Source organism: Vipera ursinii, assembly GCF_947247035.1.
Source record: "Vipera ursinii genome assembly, chromosome: 1".
In the NCBI taxonomy this organism is placed as follows: domain Eukaryota; kingdom Metazoa; phylum Chordata; class Lepidosauria; order Squamata; family Viperidae; genus Vipera; species Vipera ursinii.
Window position 1 is genome coordinate 26,320,587 of NC_139512.1, and position 22,471 is coordinate 26,343,057.

General features: G+C 43.5%; 1 protein-coding gene across 1 annotated transcript; it reads left to right on the plus strand.

Moving 5' to 3' along the window:
- Positions 1-1,059: 1,059 nt before the first annotated feature.
- DACT1 (dishevelled binding antagonist of beta catenin 1) lies at positions 1,060-21,378 on the plus strand. The gene is made up of 4 exons (XM_083348083.1): positions 1,060-1,672; positions 16,588-16,720; positions 17,433-17,588; positions 18,769-21,378. Exons 1-4 carry the CDS (start codon positions 1,277-1,279, stop codon positions 20,601-20,603), a joined length of 2,520 nt encoding a protein of 839 aa, XP_083204209.1. The 5' UTR covers positions 1,060-1,276; the 3' UTR covers positions 20,604-21,378.
- The last annotated feature ends 1,093 nt before the right edge of the window (positions 21,379-22,471 follow it).

Here is a 22,471-nt window from a genome sequence, read left to right on the forward strand (position 1 = left end):
TCTCCCCAAGTGTATTTTTAACCCTCACCCCCCTCCTGGCTGACCTCCCATCCCAATACTAACCCTAGTTGACCTTGCTTATCTTTCTACCACTTACTAATAGTTCAAAAGCTGCAACTTCCTTCTCTTCCATTTGTGGCTCCCAGTCTGCTCCCTATCAAATGAACAAATGATCCAACAGATATTAGATGCTTGGACTTCCATAAAATCAGAGATGATAAAGACTTTTGACAATCAGACTTGGTTCTGTCCTAGCCTTCTATTTCTTCCTTATCAGATAACAAAGGATTGTTAACTATTGTGCTGAATGTTGTGGCATTGATCTGAATTAATCATCACACTCCTCAACGGCATAATGGCATGTAAAATTCTGAGGACAATTTTTTTAAAACCCTAAAAACTCTAAAAGGATATTTTAGAAATCCTTTCAGTGAGTGATGAATAAAAAGAAATATATAGATAGCAGAGATTCAGAGTAAATAAAGCAATACATGTGGGGAAAATGTATATAGATGAATGAAAGGCAGAAAGAAGAAAGGCAGAAAGAATGAATGAAAGAGGAAAGAAAGAAAGAAAGAAAGAAAGAAAGAAAGAAAGAAAGAAAGAAAGAAAGAAAGAAAGAAAGAAAAAATTTCATACAGAAATAGATGAGACTAACTAGAAATTGGGGTTCTGATCCTCACTAACCCTTCTTTGAAAGGACGACTTTGTGTTTCTGAAATATCTGAGGTGCAACCCCACCATGTAAAGAGAAAAGTCCATCAAGGAAGGAAACACGGGGCGGCCAAACTGCTCTTTGAAGCAGGCGGATGGATGCGCGCGATCCTGAGGAGAGCTGCCCGGCTGGTTTGAAAGGCGACGAAGACGGAGGGGGCGAGGAAATGCAGAACAGCCGAGAAAGAAAGACACACACACACACACACACACACACACACACACAGAGAGAGAGAGAGAGAGGGGGGGGGAGGGAGGGAGGGAGGGAGAGGGGAGGAGCCGGGGAGGGAAGAGGGGGATTGGAAGAAGGACGCCGAGGGCTAGAGAGCCAGGCGGCGACGGCGGTGGTGGAGGCGAAGCGGGAACAGCAGGGACGAAGACGGCGCAGGGTGCGGGCGGGGCAGCGGGGATGCGGCTGCCAGCAGGCTGCAGGCGCCGCACGGTTCCAGAGCGGCTGGGCTTCCCGCCCGCCGCGCGCAGCTGAGGGTGGGAAGCCGGAGGCTCGGTGCCGCTGCAGTGCCCTCCGTGCAGGATTCTGCACGGCGCTGAGCAGGGCTCGGGCATGAAGGCGAGTCCGGAGCCAGGGAAGCAGCAGCAGCAGCCGGAGAAGCAGCAGCAGCAGCAGCAGCAGCAGGGCCAGGTGGCTGCGGCTGCAGCGGGGAAAGAGCCCGATCCGCGCTGGGCACGGGACGGCGCCAGGAGTGAGTCGACGGAGGCGGAGCGGCTGCGCACCCGGGAGCGGCTGGAGGCCACGCTCGCCGGGCTGGCCGAACTGGAATTCCTGCGCCAGCGCCAGGAGCTGCGCGTCAAGCGGCTACTGGCCGCCGCGCCCTCCGCTTCCCTGGCCGGGAGCTGCTCCGGGGAAACGACGAGAGCCGTAGCGGGAGCCGGGATCGCGCCGCGCAGCTTAGAAGAGAAATTCCTGGAGGAGAACATCCTGCTTCTGCGGAGGCAGCTGGTGAGCCGAGCCGAGCCGAGCCGAGGCGGCGAGCCGAGGCGGTGGGCGCGATGCAGGGGCGCAGCCAGACCAAACCGGGGAGAGGGGAGGCTGTGGAGGCTCCTGGACCTCATCAGCTGCGGAAGGACGGGGCGGGAACCCGGCTTTGGGTTTTATTTTACCCCAATTCCATACCGCTTGAAACAATGTGGGAAGCGTGTCTCTGAGCGTGTACAAAGCGTCTATGTAGACGCGTGTGCCTCTGCGCAGAAAGGAATTAGTTACCGTGGCTACGTGAAATTCGGCCGCTACTTCTTCAGGGTATTTCCCATTTCTCGTTGCGGGAAAAGGTTTCTGTTTAGCCTTAGTTGCTCCAGGCTGCTTACCGTGCAGATGAGAAACAGGGTCGGTGGGAAGAAGAGGGTTTGAAAAATGAGGGTCATTGCGTGGGTGGAGGCGGAGGTTTTCAGATCTGCCAGGACCCTCCTAAGGTAAAGATAATCCAAGCTGTTAACAGTGGATCTTCCTCTCTGCCCTTCATATCGAGCAGTTTGAGTTTTGGGGCTTGGTGGAGACAAGAGGGCTGCTGGAAAGTGCAGCCTTTTCTGTTGTATCCTATGATGAAGACCCGTAGAGGCACCGGTATCTTATGATGAAGACCCGTAGAGGCACCGGCTTCCTCATCCCCCCTTCCCCTGAAGAAGAACCTTAGCAAAAATGAGGGTGCCAGGGTGTCAGATGGAAGGAATGGCGAGGCAGATGCCAACTCATTTGTGAAATGGATGCCTTTGCTTATGCTTATGAGGTGCTGAAAGTACCTTGAAGGTCCCCTTAGACTCAAGGCCTGTGACAGACAGACTGGAGGGAGGGAGGGTCCCCAGTGGAGCATTAAGAGGTCAGAGAGGGACCCCTGAAGCCCCCACCCTTGGAAATACGGAAGCCGCCTCCTGTATATGTTGGTGGGAGCTCAGAAGAGAAAAGCCAGGAACTTTTAAGCAGTATATTGAAAGGTTGTTTCTCTGTTCCTAAAACATCACAGTTCCAAGACTGGATGTTTAGAGTATTAAGAAGAACCAAATTCTGTGTGGGTACCTTTCCATTACTTTAATGATGGTCTCTTCTGAGCAGGGTAGCTGGCCTCCTCCTTCCAGCCTTCTGCATCAGTGCCTGCCCTTGGCCCATCCTCTTTTTGCTAACAATAGCTGCTATACCTGTAGTATATGGCGATTAATTACTGCAGCTCCAAATGAGGGGCTTTTTGTCATCCCACTGCACTGAATGGGACCAGCGGGAATAACCTCCTTGCCCTTTAGGCTTTGGTGCTGCAGCTAGCTCAGTTTTTCCATTCGTTTACATATATGGGTGTGTGCATGTGTAAAGGCTTAGGAGGAGCCTCACAGGAGTCTGGTTGGGCATCAAGTTGCATATTAGATTGGCTGCTGAAGGGAATCAATTCACCTCCTGCAGATGCTGTTAATGTTGTTGATGTTGGCAGTCGACAAAAGCTGGTGCTGGACTGGGAAGAAAGCATTTATCTTATTGAGTTCCTGTCAGTGCTGCGGGAGCATATGTGGGATGCTTGCATTAATATTGTAGTGCAGCAGGAGGGAAGGACTTAAACGAATCCAGCCATCAGCTGAGTTCCATTGTTACTCTGCAAAATGAGTGCAAATGTACTTGACTTAAGCTACTGGAGATGCTGTCCCTCCCCAGGAAACACCTTTGCTGCAAAAATCCTGTAGAAATGAATAGGTGAGGCACTGAAAGTCAATAAAGAGTGCTCATTGCAGCACACTTAACACAGAGGCTGCAAAGAGCTCAAAGGTGGGGGGGGGGAATCAAAACTGAATGCTTTTTTGCTCAACTGGAATCTCATCCTAGTTCCTAGGGTGGAACAGTAGGAAAAGACAAGGCTGAGCTGGAAGGTGGGGTTAAACATGTCATCAGTTGGAGTCATTGTGGTGTCATAAGAGACCCAAGTCCAGCTCCCTATGAATTCCATTGACCCATAATCCATAATCAAAAAGAAGGATTGTTAGAACTACAGTCTTGGGGCTGTTGCTTAAGCAGCCAATAAAAAGTGGTTGTGCCTGTGGTTTCTGGGCCACAAAGATCTGAGTTCCCTGGCAAGGTGAGGCGAGGTTTCTGTGCCAGCAAAACCCATGTCTGGAGAGTCAGTGAGGCAAAAACCAGAAAATAGAGGAAATATTGCAGATGATACAAAGCTGACTTTGAACCTGATATTAAGGGTTGAGAGGGTATGTGAAATTTAACACTTCCAAGAAACTTCAAGGAAACGGGGAAAAGACAGAATGTAGTAGAAAACTTGTTACAAGCCCCCAAAATGTGTAATTCTGTGTTTATTATTCACCCTGATTTTTTTGGCAATTATTATTTCTCTCCCTGGAAAAAGCCAGTGGCAATTCTTTTGAGTTTTGTTATCAAGAAGATTCTGGATGTGTCCATGATGTCACCACAGGAATCGAGCTCAATGTGAAGGAAATTTTATCCCCCTCCAGCGCAGTTGCCAACAGACACCATCATTTGCATATCAGTCCTTTTAGAGATAAGAAGGACCTCATTTTGCGCTTTAGGATTTTGGTGGATTGGGTGCCAGTCAACTGCAATAGCTTTCCCTTCCCATACAAAAGTCACATTTGAACTATCCCAACAGATCTGTTCCTGGGGCATTTGGGACTTTGGAAATATTCCATCTTTTCTTACAACCTTTACCAACTGGCATCCAAGGAATGGAATTAGAATTCGGAAACTAGATGAGGCTAGGACAAAAATGATGTTTAATTTGTGTGTCAAAGAGAGCAGGCATGAATGTGATTCAGCTTATGTTTTACTGTCTGAGCCAGAAGCAGGCATACAAAAAGGTTATTTGCATGTTAATCATTCTAGCCATTCTCACCTATTAATATCCTCAGGAAAGAGATCAAAACAGGGAAGTAATTTGTTACAGTAAGAGGGTATTGGCTTGGAAATGGAAAGATAATTCTTCCCCCCCTTTCTTTCTTGGAGACCAATAGCTGTGGGATTTGCATACGTAAAGCTGGGCCATAGCTGATTCAATATTTCACTAAGTCATAGACTATGATTTCTAAATGACAATATCAGTGGCAAACATGATGCTTAATTAAGTAAATCCAGCTATAATACAAGTTGTATCTTTGTTTTAAGGAATGCAAAAGCTTTTTTCATTCCATGGTCCATATTTAGCCTCTAGATAATATGTTGAAGACCTATTCCAGAGACTGTGGGATTTGATTTAATAGCAATGCAATTAATATTAAATAATGAAAAAATGATTAAAGTTAATTAGTGCGCATTGATGACTGTCAATTTTCATCTGCAATATTATAAACTTATGGAGTCTCTGCTTCAAGGACAGTGTGGCAAACTGGAAAATGTCCAGAGGAAGTAACCAAAGAAGGTGAGGGGCCTAGCCACCAAGTAGCATAAGGACTTTTTTCAGGAGCTGAGTATATTAAGCCAAGAAATCTGATTATTTGAAGAGCTGTTAGTGTACCAATGAAACAAAACTATTACACAGAAGATAGGAACCTAATTACTGCTTCCAAGTAAAATAACATCTAAAAACTTCATAATAGCTTTAGTTGTTTAGCAGAGGAACAGATTTGCTCAGAAAAATAGCAAATTCCCTTTCCACAAATTTTCATGCAAAGTTTGAGTAGTCATCTATCAAGAATGCAATCATAGCAAAAGATTTTTGGAAAATCTCCCTAGTATGCAACCTAATTTGCTGCCAACCCCTGCTTTACTGAATTAACTGTAACTGAGTTCTGTCAAGATGCAATTCAGAGTGCTGGTTCTGACCCAGAAGTTCCTACATGGTCTGACCCAAAGTACCTTAAAGCAGAGGTCCTCAACCTTTTGGGTACCAGGGACCAGTTCCATGGAGACAGGTTTTTCTGCGGACCAGAGTGTGGTTTTGTGTGCTGCCTGCATCTCGTGGATGGGACTTTGCTTGTGTGGACCAGTTGCTGGCATGCCACAGTCCGGTACTGGTCCACGGACCAGGGGTTGGGGACCCCTGCCTTAAAGAACATTTATTTCAATTAGTGCTGTGGCCTGACTGAGAACATGTCTGGAGAAGCTGCTTGTGGTCCTCCAGTTTTGTGAAGTGAAGGGGGCTAAGCCATAAAATTCCATTTTCCAATCATGGCATCCACACACTCTGAAAAACCTTATTCTGGAAGATAGGTTTCCCCCCCCCCCCCGCAAACTTGGTGATGTTTATCAGAAAGTAATGAAGAATGAACTCTTCCCAAAAAAGTGACTGAAAGCAGATTTAATTAATTTATTGGTTTGTTGGTATTGTGTATTATTTAGTTTAGTTTTATTTCGGTTTTTCTGATTTTGTAGTGGTTTTATGGTATTCATTGTGCGTAAGCTTTGTACTGTAAATAGCAATTCAATAGTACACACATTCAATAAATAAATTAATATATATATATATAGCTTACTAAACCATAAACCATAGTTTACAAATCACAGTGGCTGAATTCAGACATTATTTTGCTAAATGTGATTAGTTTGAGCAAGGTTAGGGTTATAGATGCTACTGATCTATAAAGGTGTGTAAAATAGCTTCAGTTCTTAATGAGACTGCATCAGAATAACAGAGTTGGCAGGGACCTTGGAGGACTTCTAGTTCCAGCAGGAGACCCTATACCAGGGGTAGGCAACCTCGGCTCTTTTATGACTCATGGACTTCAACTCCCAGAATTCCTGAGTCAGCTTAGCTGGCTCAGGAATTCTGGGAGTTGAAGTCCATGTGTCATAAAAGAGCCGAGGTTGCCTACCCCTGCCCTATACCATTCCAAACAAATGGTTGTCCAGACAGTTCTGAAGGCAAGCCATTAATTGTTCTGTCAGGAAATTTCTCTATTTCTAGGTTAGTTCTCTCCTTGATTAGTTTCCACCCATTACCGCTTGTTCTGCCTTCAGGTGCTTTGGAGAACAGGTTGACCCCTTTTTCTTTATGGCAGACCCTCAACTACTGGAACACTGTATCATATCACTCCTAGTCCTTCTTTCACTAGATTAGACGTACCCAATTCCTGCAACTGTTTTTCATATGTTTTAGCCTCCAGTCTCCTAATCATCTTTGTTGCCCTTCTCTGTACTCTTTCTAAAGTTTCAGTCTACGTAATGGAAAGATCAGTCCTTATCATCAGGGCAAACATCCCAAATCAGAGATACAGGAGTCCTTGGCTTCATCTTGTCCCCAACAATGACAGTTGCAGTTTGTCCCATCTTAAGGTGTCTTTTTTAACGTCATTCCATGTCTTAATTGCCGTCCTTGCCCTTCAGAGACGGCTAGTTTGCCATGTAGTTTGCTATTGCATCTTCACCGGAAGTTCTTTCTCAGACAATAATGTGTATTTCTTTTTGCTTTAATATTTTATTACCTTTGGGTGCTAAGCCATTCAGAGTCTTTATAGAGTTGGGCAGCCTCTAAATTCAATAAATAAATATATAAAATAAGCAAGTAACTACTCCCAGCATTCCCAATTTTTTAACGGAAGCTGAAGCAAATGTTGTCATTCATTAAGATTTGATCACAGCCTTGAATTCAATTTGGATGGTGCAGAAGAAAGGAAAGAAAAAGAGGTGAATCAAGACACTTGCACAGATATCAAGGCCAACAAATTCACAGATGGCATCACTTGAGATTACTTTTTTTTTCTAAATTCTCAAGAGCTATCAGATTACAATTCCTATAATTCCTAGTCAGCTAGATTATGAGAGTTATATTCCAACATATTTGAGGACATAAGATGGGGGAAGCTAATCTGATTTTGTTTAATTAGCATATTTCTATTCTGATTTTCTTCCATCAGGAAACTGGAAACATCATATATGATGATTCTAGATTATTTCCAGTCCCAAGACTGATCAAAGCTGACATTGCTTAGCTTTAGCAAAATATCCGCTTCAAGCAGTATTTTGAAATGAACTAGTGGTAAAGTTATCCTTTAAGTAAGTCAACTCTGCCCAGACAAGTTTACAGTTCAGCTTCTTGAGACAAATAGTGGATGTTGGAAATGAGGGACAGTTGAGCATAAATGGAATTAGCTATCCTTGCCATTAAGAGACAAAGGACAAGAGGTCTAACTTATTTGCCAAAAATAGTATTGAATTGCTTTAACACTAAGAGTGAAATATGTCAGTTTAGGAATTTTATATGGCATTAAGTAGTTTACAGCCACCCCAGATACAGACATTAAACCTGAAGCAAACTTTGGGAAGTATATGGGAAAGAGCTTGGTTGAAGAGGTAGGGTAAAGAGATGCTCTCTGGGATAAAGATAATAGTCCGAAGCTGAATAGTTAGCAGGCCAAGAGGCTCCCTACCCTAGTTTCTTGGGTTGTAAAAAAGATGGTGGAAGAAAGGTATTTTCAGATTTGCAGGCTCCTATTAATGTAGCTCCTCAATACAGTAGAATTGGCTTAGATGGCTGTGTTTCCTGTTTGGTCCAGCTGCTGATGCTGACATCCTTGTAAACCAGGGTAACTAACTCCACTGATGAAAAATAGTTATGTGGCGATAGACTATGACTGCATTCTTGAAGACTTTAAGGCTTTAAATTCCAGCAACACCATGGAAGTTCACCATCTATCAACTTGCTGCATATTTGGGGATATACATTTCAAAGACTGTACCACAAGAATTTTTGGATGTACATCGAAGCTGTTTTAAGTGTACCCCAAAATAGATGTGAAATGTAGATTGCACAGCTAAGTTGATGCCAGGGTTGGCTTCAGTTGTCACTGAGTGCAGACTCCAGCAAGATTTAATTTGTCTCCAAAGTGTGTGGGCTGGGATGCCAGCCATTCTGTGAAGCTGCCATCAATTATATAAAGCAATTATATTTTCCAGAAGGGAGAGAAACTTGTGAACAACCAGTAACCCTGATGTTCTTCAGGACTGCTTCTTATATGTCTCTGCCACAGTTGCTGCTAAAGTTCAGTGGTTCAGTTTGTTGCCCAAATTTATTTATTTATTTAACAATGTTATATATTGTTTCACTCATACACTTTGACAGTTTACAATACAGTACTGTCTACAGTTTACAGTATAGTCTACAATACAATAAAGCAAAAATATGAGAGCCCATCCATATTAAAACCACAAAATATAGCAGTCATTTATCACATGTGCAATTAGAAGTATGGTCTAAATTGCCTTGTGACGTATCATCATGGAGGATGCAAGGCATAAGTAGAGGCGGAGAATTATTATGGAGAAGAGAATTATTATGGAGAAGGATTATCTTCATTACCACATTTGCTGAGCTGATGATGGAATGGGGTATTATATCTCTCTATGTGCAAATACATAAGCCAGGCAGATGCCCACTGGAGCCAAGCCATAAAGGGCTTTATAAGTAAAAAAAAACAGCATCTTGAATTGGACTCTTAAGATCTGTTGGTAGCCAATAAAGCAACCAGAGAATCAGAAAATAAGTATTATATCAAAATGATTGAGTCCAAAGAGGTGGAAATGAAAAGGTTAAATCTGTCAAGCTTAAGTTTTGGGGACCCAAGAGACATTTGCAGTGGAGCAAAAAAGACAAGGACACCTAAGTCCAGTCCAGGTTCATTGTAGCAGGGATAAATAATATTGTACTATAAATCTAGTGAAACAGCAATAGAGCAGAATCAAGCAAAGTTCAGAAGGCCAAATGAGCAAACTAACGGAGGGCCCTGGGCCCTTCAAGGAGAGATTGAACAAAGGATTGTAAAAACAAATTGGAGCTGGATTTCCTTTTGACCAAGGGTTTTATATAGAGCACTTCAAGCTGAACAGTGTTCCTGAACTCTTAAAGAAGAATCATCTCTTCTGTGAAATTCTTGGCCTGTCCTTCTTAAAGCCTTATATTCTGCAACATCCTTTACATTGTTCCATCATTCAGCCTCACTGCTGTTTTGGGACATGTGAGAGTTGTATATTTTCAGCACCAGTGCTTGTGTTGCAAGTTGTAAAGTGGGGGAAGAAATTGGTTGTACCATGTCCCCTGGCTGGCTCAGACAGAGACGCCTGCCCACATCCCCATGCTCCTTTTCTGATAAGGATCTATCTGTCTATCTTTAGAGTTTGGAATAAGGAGCCTTTCAGTCTTACCCAACAACTATTGATGGGCTGGGAGAGTCACATTGGACCTAGGGATGGGGTTGCCTGGGGGCAGGAAATAATGTCTCTCCCAGCGATCCTAGATTAGACTTTTCCCTGTGTAATTCCGGATTGCAGTAGAAGAGATTAAAACTCAGTTGCAGTAGCAGCTACCTAACCTCCAGCTCTGCAATCTCCCATGTTGTGTTCATTAAACAATAGACATCCGTTTTTAGAACATCCGTTTTAATTTAAAACTGCTGTCAAATTTAACATTTTTAAAAGATGTATTGCATGCTGATGAGCAAATCTTGCTCAAGATACACCGAAACAGCCCCATTTTGGGATGCTTTTGAAATGATGAAAAAGTGAGATAAAAGTTTTATTAGTAGATATCATTTGGTATTGAGGGGGATGTTGATTAATCTCAGAAAGGTGAGCTGGGATACTCATGGTTAGTACTTGAATGACACCCCACATCCTTGCTAGGATTATAGGCTAAGCCAGAAAGTCAGTGACAGTGAACACCCCAGAAAAAAACAGTGCCAATCCATTTGTACACAGCCTCTGAGAAAACAACATACAAACTTAGTTGAACTTGACTAGAAGAAGGAATTGGGTATGTGTAGTTATACGAAGAGAAGGGTGAGGGGTGACATGATAGCAGTGTTCCAATATCTGAGGGCCTGTCACAAAGAAGAGGGAGTCAAGCTATTCTCCAAAGCACCTGAAGGCAGGACAAGAAGCAATGGATGGAAACTAATCAAGGAGAGAAGCAACCTAGAACTAAGGAGAAACTTCCTGACAGAACAATTAACCAGTGGAACAGCCTGCCTCCAGAAGCTGTGAATGCTCCAACATTGGAAGTTTTTAAGAAAAGACTGAAATGGTATAGGGCACAGGTGTCAAACTTGCTGCATCATGTGATGTGTCACGACATATCGTGACTTTTTTTTTGCATTGCTGGAACTGAGGTGGGCGTGGCCTCCATATGATGCAATCGACCCATGGGCTGGCAGTTTGACACCTTTTGTATAGGGTTTCCTGCCTGAACAGGGGGTTGGACTAGAAGACCTCCAAGGTCCCTTCTAACATCATAATCATCAGTCATCACCATACACAATAATTTTTACCTTCTTACTGTATTAACTCATTTTCTGGATTCTCACAATAAACCGAATCATAAATTAATCAAATATGTTGAGGGGTCCCCAACCTGTGGGCCATGGCCCAGTAGTGGGCCATGGGCTGCTGACCACTGGGCTGCAGGAAAGGCTGGCCAGTACACGCACGTATGTGCCCCCCCACTTGTGCTAGCGCTGTGGCTGCATGGTGCAAAAATGTGCTACTGCTGCACCTTGGGGCACAAAAATGGGACACTGCTCCTCGGGGTTCAAAAACGGGCTGGCGCTGTGCTGTGGGGTATGAAAATGGGACACTGCTGTGCTGTGGGGGGCAAAAACGGGCTGCCACCATGCTGTGGGGTATAATAATAATAATAATAATAATAATAATAATAATAATAATAATAATAATAATAATAATAATAATAATAATAATAATAATAATTTATTTGTATACCGCCCTTCTCCCGAAGGACTCAGGGCAGTGAACAGGGCAATACATGTTAAAAGACAAGAATACAAAAATTAAAAGAGATTTAACAAGATGCCCAAGAACTATAACAATAAGTTAAATACATAAAAAGCAATAAAAACCCAAACCCATCGCCCATCAGGCCAGGCCGGCTTGTTCGAACAGGTAAGTCTTTAGGTCGCGCCGGAAGGAGCGAAGGTCGGGCGCCATCTGGAGCTCAACCGGAAGATGGTTCCATAAATCCGGCGCGCCCACAGAGAACGCCCTCCCCCTAGGGGCCACCAGTCGACATTCTTTGACCGGTGGCACCCTGAGGAGGCCCTCTCTGTGGGAGCGCACTGGGCGGAGGGATACCCTGAGGTATTCCGGACCCATGCCATGAAGGGCTTTGTAGGTCATTACCAGCACCTTGAATCTCACACGGAAGACAACTGGGACCCAATACAGCTCGCGGAGCAGGGGTGTAACATGGGAGTATCGGGAAACTCCCAACACAACTCTTGCGGCTGCATTCTGTACCAGTTGGAGCCTCCAAGTGGTCCTCAAGGGCAGCCCCATGTAGAGAGCGTTGCAGTAGTCCAAACGAGAGGTCACGAGCGCATGGCTGACCGTACGCAAGGCATCCCGGTCTAGATAGGGCCGCAACTGGCGCACCAGGCGAACCTGGGCGAAGGCCCCCCTAGTCACATTTACTATATGATCTTCTAAAGAAAGCTGTGAATCTAGGAGGATTCCCAAGTTGCGAGCCCTATCTACGGGGGGTAATAACTCACCCCCCATAGAAAGAGATGGAATATTCTGAATATCCCGAGATGCCGGTACGCACAGCCACTCAGTCTTGTCAGGGTTGAGTCGAAGCCTGTTCCTCCCCATCCAGACCCGAACCGCCTCCAGGCAACGGGACATCACGTCGAGGGCATCACTGGGGTGGTTTGGGGTCGAAATGAAAAACTGGGTATCATCAGCATACTGATGATACCCAACTCCAAAACCACGAATGATCTCACCCAGCGGCTTCATATAGATGTTGAACAGGAGAGGCGAGAGGACCGACCCCTGAGGAATTCCACAAGCGAGAGGCCTCAAGGTCGACCTCTGTCCCCCTGCCAACACCGACTGCGAACGTCCCAGGAGATAGGAGGAGAACCACTGAAGAACCGTGCCTCCCACTCCCAACCCCCTGAGACGGGGGATGCACTGCGCAAAAATGGGCCTTGGGGTGCAGAAACGTCACTGTGCACAAGAACGCAAGTGCTAGCCCTGCCCCATTTGCATCACACACATGCTTGTGGCCCTGTGCTTCCCCCTCCCTTTCCCTCTGTTCTGCCAACCAAGAAAGGTTGGTGACCTCTGTCCTAAGCTACGAAAAACTGAATCCATAGTAATGTTATCTCAGCATAGCATGTTGTATGAATGAGTTTGCAATTTAACTGTCTTGATGTACATTTTGGTTACACAGGATAGTCAAAAGTCAAGAGGGTACTGATCAAAGATTTTCCCTTAAATGTCTCATGAGGCACATAAAAAAGAGTAGAGCTTTGAATGCATAGTCTGGCCACCATCTGGATTTCTCTCTCTCTCTTTCTCTCTCTCACACACACTCCTTGCAGACACTTCTGGGGGCATTTAACTAATCAGGGAAAAGTAGCCGGAAAATAGATTTGAGCTGAAATAGGGAATTAGATGGGAGAGTGCACTGCTAGAATTGCCCTTTACATAGTGATCAGGCACACATTTTGCATACATATGCATATATATCATTGGCACTGCTATAACAGGGTTATCCTTAGAGTATGAATAGACACCAAAGATGTTTGCCTTGTCTCTGTAACTGCCCTTACTTACCCTGCCAAAAGGGTGAGAGGAGAGAGAGAGGTCACAGAAACCTTTGTGAATGGGGTTTGGGTAACACAGGGAAACACCTCCTCTCTCCTTCTGGCAAATGGAGAAAAAAATTATACTGATTGAATGGAGGAAGAAGGCCTATGTTCAACGAGGACTTCTTTCATTAGGAAAAGGTTTTTTATTTTATTTATTAATTAGATTGTTATCCCTCCTTTATTACTTTATATGTAACTCAAGGCGGTGAATGTACCTATTAATCATTCCTCCTCCTGTTTTCTTAACAACAACCCTGTTAAGTGGGTGGGCTGAGAGAGCTTTCCTGCCTTAGGTGAGACTTGAACTCATGGTCTCCTGGTTTCTAGGCCAGCACCATAACCACTACACCAAACTGGTTCTCTTTTCCCTTCCCACTGCATGCCAATGGGTGAACATACCATATTGGATTGCGTACCAAAGGCATCTCCTATTCTCTGCTTCCAAGCTTTCTCACAGACCAAGAGTGGCTTTGGAGAAAAAGTGAAAAATACGTGGATTTCTCACCACCACCCCCAAGTTGGTCAAAAATTGTTCCATAAACCTGTATGTTGTAACACGACAATGAGAGCCTGCAAAAACCTTGAGCACCTGCCCCTTAAGTGACACTTCAAAAGGGCTTCCACATTCACAAGTGGCGTCCAAATGGCCTTGGACTATTAAGTGATTCGGGTTGCCCGAAGCTGCCCTTGAATGACAGCATGCTGAGAATCAGAAGGGTTGACACATTTAGCCTGCCAGACGGAACCGTATAAGGTGGTGAATTCCACATTTTTCTTTTTTCTGAGAACTGTATTTTTTCAGAGAAATGAAATGCTAGAAGATGCAGAGTATATACATAAGATAAGAGCTTTGTGCAACAGTGTTATTGAGGGATAGGTATAATTATGAGGTTCAGCAGGAAAACTGATTGCTTTGACCTGAAGTTAATGAGCTTATTCTAAACTCATTTCATAACACCATGCATGAAGAATATCTTTTACTTAAACAGTTCTTATTGCTTCAAGCAACCAATCCTTTCCTCTAACTGGGGATGAAGAAGGGGATTACTACTTGGGTTTCAGGTGCATTGATCTAATTCTAATCACAACGACATCACTTAACAAGGATACACAATCATAATTTGCCATTCAAGGAGCATGGGCTAATATCTAGCCTCAACTACTTAACCAAGATACCTGTCTTGGGTTGTTTATTTTGCAGAAGAGCAGAGCTGGGAATTCTGCCAGTTGTAACCCAGCACATCTGGAGGGCGCCAGACTTGGGAAAGCTGTATTATAAGAGTAAGCCTGTAATTCTATGCAAGTTCAGGAGAAGGTCAGCAAGGGTTCAGGGTTTAACTACCTTGAATGAAACTCAATTTCTTGCCTCATTTTTAAAGGCTGTCCTTTCCATTACAAAAGTGCATCCTTCTGTGAACTTATAATAAACTTTTGCAATTATAACCTTGCTTACGTTTAAAGCCTTACCCCATGGGCTAAAAATGAAGCATCAGTGTTATTGAATAAATATTGTGTGCATTAACCTTCCCTCCATAATTAAAATAGTTTCCATTCATCAAGAGCTTGGTTGTACAAGACAGAGTTAACTTGGTCACCCACATGAGTCCAGTGCCATAACTAGGGGAAGTTATCAAGCTTCCAAAGCTGGAATGTTGTTGTTGTTGTTGTTAGTTGCGAAGTCGTGTCCGACCCATCGCGACCCTATGGACAATGTTCCTCCAGGCCTTCCTGTCCTCTACCATCTTCTGGAGTCCATTTAAGCTCACGCCTACTGCTTCAGTGACTCCATCCAGCCACCTCATTCTCTGTCGTCCCCTTCTTCTATTGCCCTCAATCTTTCCCAGCATTAGGCTCTTCTCCAGTGAGTCCTTCCTTCTCATTAGGTGGCCAAAGTATTTGAGTTTTAGCTTCAGGATCTGGCCTTCTAAAGAGCAGTCAGGGTTGATCTCCTCTAGGACTGACCGGTTTGATCGCCTTGCAGTCCAAGGGACTTGCAGGAGTCTTCTCCAGCACCATAGTTCAAAGGCCTCAATTCTTTGGCGCTCAGCCTTTCTTATGGTCCAGCTTTCACAGCCATACAAACATCACCGTGCAAAGATTTTCAGTCACAGTGATTCTGCGGGCAGGAGGGGTCTAGAAAAGAGCATCGGAAAATGACCTAATTTTTGACTGGGTTCACATGAAGCATGCTTAAAAGTCAGCTTGTTTGCTTGCTTGCTTATTTGCTTGCTTATTCATTGAGTGAATGAATTTATATAGCCAGATAGGATAAATGATTGAGCACAAATTTAGGGAATTTGTGAACTTCAGAAAGTACCATAATCAACCCATTTTTGGAGTGGGGCTGCTTGGAGGCAGAATGTTAATTTTGGGAGTGTATGTCAATGAGTACAGGTAATCCTCGACTTACGATTACAGTTGAGCCCAAACTCTCTCTTGCTAAGTGAGACAGTTGTTAAGTGAGTTTTGCCCCATTTTACAACCTTTCTTGTCACAGTTGTTAAGTGAATCACTGCAGTTGTTAATTTAATAACATAGTTGTTAAGTGAATCAGACTTCCTCATTGACTTTGCTTGTCAGAAAGTCGCAGAAGTTGAACACATGACCCCAAGGCACTACAACTGTCATAAATAGTCACAGATCCATAAACACAATTGCCATTGGTTATCAGAAATACAATTCTGGTAACAATTGGAGAAGATACTTCAATTTTACTTATTAGAAGAGTAATCTCTCTTTCTTAATAACAAAAGGAGTCTTGGATTTGTAAATGGAAACCAAAAGTATGTTGTACATAATAGATCTATGCTGTTTTTCTGTATGGTACCCTTGCACACTCAACTTCTTATTTGCGGTTTATGCATGCAATACCAAAATAGTATAGAGGGAAAGCACTTTGCCTTTGGGACAGGAAGTAAAAAAGCCAAACTAGAAACTACTAGAAACAATATTTCTTCAACAGAATCTAATAACAATGGACTGGTTTATGTTGTTGCTATATATTTTATTTATTTTATTTATTTTAATTCCATTTATATCCCGCCCTTCTCCGAATACTCAGGGCGGCTTACAAGCTTAGCAGTAGCCTTCATTCTATGTATATGCCTGCTTATTAGGGCTTTCACACACACCCCAAGCGGATTATTACAAAGTCAGCTTAATTGCCCCCAACAATCTGGGTCCTCATTTTACCTACCTCGGAAGGATGGAAGGCTGAGTCAACCTTGAGCCTGGTGGGATGTATATATGTATATATGTATTCTTCCTGAACCTATCATATACTGAAATCAGTTTTCACTCTGGCTATTATTTCAGAACTGCTTAAGAAGAAGAGATGCTGGCTTATTAAACCAGTTGCAAGAACTGGACAAACAGATCAGTGATTTGAGGCTAGATGTTGAAAAGACAACAGATGAACATCTTGACGTGGATAGCCGTCCCAGTTCGGGTAAGCATGTTATGTAGCTAAGCTAAACTATGATAATCAACAGACTTTAGGTCTTGTAAAAGGGGGCACGCGGCATTCTGCCCAGGCAGCTAGGACATTCCTAAGTACGGTCCACAGAACTCCAGTATTAAATAAAAACTTCAGATGCCTTTCATCTTGCATGGAAAAGGCAACGGCCAAGGAATTATATCCCGCAGAGAACAGTTATGCTGTAAGGAACAAGATGAGGAAGCTGCAGCCAAATTCTGCTTGATCAGATGACATGAATTATAGCTACGGAGTCTTAATTTAGGTCCAGTTATAGTTGAAAGTGCAGTTATTTATACAGAAACTGAAAGATGTCTATACTGTTTCAAATGAAGCCTCCCTTTACTTCTACTGGCCTTTATATCTGACAGCTATTGCTTCTAAAGTCTTATATTTCACGATGTCTGCCAAAGAAAAAGCCACTGGTAGCCACTATTCAGATGTAGCATTTGACATTTATTTACTAAAAGAAACAGGAGATTACTAGGTGCATTGTTTCATTAAGAGGTAGATGTAGTCTCAGATTTATCAAATTGCTACATTCTCTCTAGTCCATCTCATTTTTTTAAACTTTATTTGGAATGAGGCTTTAGGTTCAGGAGGAATATGCTAGATTATTCCCCTATTCCTTCCTCATGCTACTAACCGCAAGCTGCTTTAATGGATTCTCTTTTTTATTTAATAGGGTTTTATGAGCTGAGTGATGGGGCTTCTGGATCTCTCTCCAACTCATCAAACTCTGTTTTCAGTGAATGTTTATCCAGTTGTCACTCCAGTACTTGCTTCTGCAGCTCTTTGGATGCATCTTTGAGTGGCTCTGATGGACGGCCCAAGTCTGCAGGTATAGCAAGAATTCCTAATACCCAGGCATGTTTAAGGTTACTTTCCTTTGTGGCATATGCCAGGGTGCTCGTGCAATCCACCAAGTTAGCCACTGGGGCTATTCTGGGTCCTGATCAGCCTTGTCCTTGTTTGTTCCTGGTCAATAGATCTGGGATAGAAAGCAAAGATAGCATTACTATATATGAGTTTCCACTGAGAGGATGGCTGTTGGATAAATAGCACTGGATCTAGTGATCCAACAGATCAGTTACTATGTTCATACAACACACTAAACTAACAACATTTTGATCTATTGTATGAAGCCAGACACTGTAGTTTATGAACCATGGTTTAAGACAATATTCACTGTGGGCCAATCATGGTTTACTCAATAAATGATGATTAAACAAAATATGGGTCGGCCCTGATTCCATATTCTCATTTCCCCCCCAAGTGTAGCCACAGGTTGGTAGCTGAAGGATACAGAGAATTAGGACATGTCTTCAGCCCCACCTTTATATCTTTTCTTTTTTAAGTGAATTACAGCAATTCGGTAGGAACTGAATATTATAAGAATAATATGCACATAAAATTAAAGCTCATTTGCATTGTATTTTTATTTGCATTCTGTCTCAAATCTGTGGGCTAAGGGGGTCATTCTCAGCTTGGAACTCTTTATAAATAAGTTGAGATAGGAATTGCCAGTCCAGATTTTATAGAAAGCGGTATCCTTAACTATTGCAGGCTCAGTGGGTTAGGACGCTGAGCTTGTCGATCAGAAGGTCGGCAGTTTGGCGGGTCGAATCCCAAGTGCCGCGTAACAGAGTGAGCGCCTGTTACTCATCCCAGCTTCTGCCAACCTAGCAGTTCGAAAGCACGTAAAAATGCAAGTAGAAAAATAGGGACCACTCCGGTGGGAAGGTAACAGCGTTCCGTGCGCCTTTGGCGTCTAGTCATGCCGGCCACATGACCACGGAGACGTCCTCGGACAAGCGCTGGCTCTTCGGCTTTGAAACGGAGATGAGCACCGGCCCCTAGAGTCGGAAACGACTAGCACGCATGTGAGGGGGAACCTTTACCTTTACCTTTATCATGATTAATCCAGATGATGATAATAGCAATAGTGGAAGTTATTACTTCCACTTTCAATTCCAAATGCTATTCCTTACTTATTTCATCCCCACTTCATTGAATTTCAGATTTCATCAGCTGGCTGGAGCAAAACAAAGGAATCCAACAAAACGACCAAGCAGGGGTGGCCTCTACATCAATGCCACAGCCAGATACTTTTGACATTGTTGCAGATGTACACCCAAAATACCAGTGCGATCTGGTGTCTAAAAATGGAAATGATGTATACCGTTATCCCAGCCCTTTACATGCTGTTGCAGTGCAGAGCCCCATGTTTCTTCTGCCGGTGACCAGTTGTCCCTCAAGAGAAGAAGTAGAAAGAACCAGTGACAATGCTGTGGACGTTGAACCGGAACTCAGTTCAGAAAAAACAGTGGATTCTTGTCTTTCACATGTTTCTCATTCTCCATCCTGTCCTCTGCCCAACAGAAAAATGGATGGATATATTTTAAGCCTTGTGCAAAAAAAGGCACCTTCAGTTAGAACCAATAAACCAAGAACGAATTTGAACGCAGACCTGGCCAAGGGGATTTTGAGACATGGAAGCTTGTGTCTTCGGCAGATGGCTAGTGCTGTGCCTAGCAACACCACTAACATTAAGAATCTCAATCAGCCACTTTCACATTCCAGTGGAACCACTCTCACCCTAGATAGCAGTGCCTTTTCTCCCATAAAGCAGAATTCAAGGGAAGTAGAGCATATGGAGTTAAAAAAGATTCCTGCACCTGCTGTTTTCCAGCCAAATGCTAATAATGATCAAAGCAAGGCCCCAGTGAAGAATGTCAAAACTCAAGAAGTGATGCGATCCCCTGTGACTTTGAGTGATGCTCCCAAGGAAAGTGGTCAACTCTTTTTGATATGTCCTAAAGAAAGCCCAGGACAGCACGTAACACCCTTGAAAGAAAAGAAAGCTGTTCAGCTTCCCAAAAGGCTATCATTTAAGAATAGTGGGATGCAGTCATCTTGCTCTGTTTCGTCAGGTCAGGAGAGCAGACCCTTGGTGGAATTTAAGAGTGAGGGGTCATCATCTCAGAGTCTGGAGGAGGGATTGCTGGTGAATGCCCAGTTCATACCTGCTCAGCCACAAACAGTCAGACTTCACAAAGGCACCAGGAGTGTCAAAATTCTCAAAGGTTCTGTGGTGAAACACAAATCTCATCTTGTTACAGTGCTGGAAAATGGGCCTCAGACTGGGCGTGAGAGGGCCAAACCTGTGGGCAAAAAGTGTCACTTCCTGGATGAATTGGATACAAATAAGAAGCCAAGAAAGACCACTTTGAGAGGGAAGAAAGGTCTCCATCTGCAGCCAGATGCCAACCATCTGAGTCGGCAGCCAGGCGTACTCAAGTCTGTGCTGAGGCCCCATGGACATTGCAGAGAACCAGTAGTTGCCAAGCCCAAGCACAAGAGAGCTGATTATCGGCACTGGAAACTCTCTGCAGAGGTATCTTATGAAGATGCCCTTAGGCGGGCCAGGAGGAACAGGAGAGAAGCTGGAGGAGTCTATTCACAGGTTCCGCATCCTTATATTAGCCCCTATGCCTACGTTGCTAGTGACTCAGAATATTCAGCTGAATGTGAATCCCTCTTCCACTCCACTGTAGTGGACACCAGCGAGGATGAAAGGAGCAACTATACCACCAACTGTTTTGGGGACAGTGAGTCCAGCTTAAGTGGAGTGGAGTTTGTTGGTGAAAGTACAACAACCAGTGACTCGGAGGAAAGCGGGGGCCTCCTCTGGTCCCAGTTTGTTCAGACACTTCCCATTCAGGCAGTGGCTGCTGCTTCAGAGCTCCATGAAAATGCAGCCAAAGCCTTTGTTAAGATTAAAGCATCCCATAACCTTAAGAAGAAAATCCTTCGTTTTCGGTCTGGCTCTCTCAAACTGATGACTACTGTCTAAATACATATAAAAAACAAATGATAGCAGCAATGATAATATCTTTGCCTATTGGTGAGATGCATATATGTAAGGGAAGTGAGTGTCAGGATTCTGGCGGGTCTTGGGGACATTTTTTCAGGACTTGGGAGCTGTGCAGCTACGCTGACTCCAAGAGGGCCCTGTCATCAGAACTGCCTGCCTTAACATCTCGAAGAGCAGGGCAAGCAACTTTTCTGTGACAGAGTACACATGTTTGTGTATGTCTACTTTTTGGGCTGAGAACTATAGAGGGATCAAGCAAGTGAGGGAGAACATGCCCAGCGAGGTGATAGTGTTGTGCCTTGCCAAGGTTTCCACATCTTTTCCATCTTCAGAGGTTGGATAACCACTCTAAAGTTATACAAGGTGAAGGAATGACAACATTTTGGGGACAGGGCTAAACATGGGGAGCTTGTTTGGGGGAGAATTTAAGAGTTTGGGGGGAATTTTAAGAGGTAAAATCTTGCAGAGATTTAAGTCATCTATTTTAGACCTTGAAACCTCCAAAAATGGAAAGCTGACCTTAAAAATCCTCCAAACAATACCATAGAAGGAAATTTTCTGTTCAGTTCATTTTAGGGGAATCTGGGGGCAACATATAGGCTGTTGGGGCACTCCAGATGAGTCAGCCTCTGATTTAAACTTTGAAAGAAACCCTTATAATAACATAATGTTGGGCAAATTTTATCTCCTGATGCACCATTTTTATCACAACAAGGGCTTGCTTTGGAGAAGGAAAGACTCACCTCTTTTTAAGTTTTCAGACTTCCCATTCTCACTTGCCTTAAGTAATCAGGCAAGTGGCTACCTACAAAACTTGGTGTAAGCAGAGAACAGAAAGAAGAATCTATGGCAGCCTTTTCTAACCTGATACCTTCCAGTGTGGTGACTGCGATTCCCAGAATTCACAGCCACCAGGAAAGGCAGCAATTCAGTCCATTAGAGAAGGTTGCCCTATATAGACCTTTTTTGGATCTCTCTGGTGCCGCTGCTTTTGATAATCTGCCAAAAAGGTCTTATGAAGATGTGACCGACACACATCTGCCTACATAAACAAAACAAGGTGCTTCTTGTAAATAATTTTTCTAGAATGCTTTTTTTAAGGCAGGTATTTAAGTCTTAATGGACTGCTTAGTTAATGTCACCTGAACCTCCATATTTTTCAGTCAACACTAGTGCCTTTTAAGTGGTGAGAACAAAAGCCACCGTGCTAGTTTTCAAACAAAGAATTAAGACACCAGTTTACTGCTTGGGCTGATTGAGATGCAGAGAAATGGAAGACTTAACGACTAAATGTTGATTTAAAAACAGTGTTGGAAACATCAGTGTAAAAAAGGGTTAAATGAAATGCAAGATACACATTTTTTTAAATAAGCAAACTTGGCAAGGATTGTGTTGATTTATGCAGCATCACTGATTAACACAGAAAATCTCTGCTTCAGATAATCTCCATCATCCACAGACATTTTACTGTATATTTAGAAAAAAAAGCATTTTCAAGATTTTGCTTGAGGCCTCCTTATATGTGAATTAGATTAGTTATTCGTGTTCTTCAGCATCGTCTATTCTGAATTAAAACTACCTTCAGAGTCTTGAGGAGAGGTTTTTCCCCATTACTTTCTCCTGGATGATTTTCAAATGTAGAGGCAGGGATTGAACTGCCTTCAGAAGGAAGAACCTCAGCACTGAGCCAGAACCACCTAAAGCTGCCTTGAATTATCCATCATTGATGGATAATGATCCATCTATTCTAGCCCACTGCTCTGTGATTTTCCCAATGTTACTTTCTAAGATCCATAAGAGGTTTGGGAATTTGGGGCAGCTGCTCTACCTCTTGAATGACTGTATCC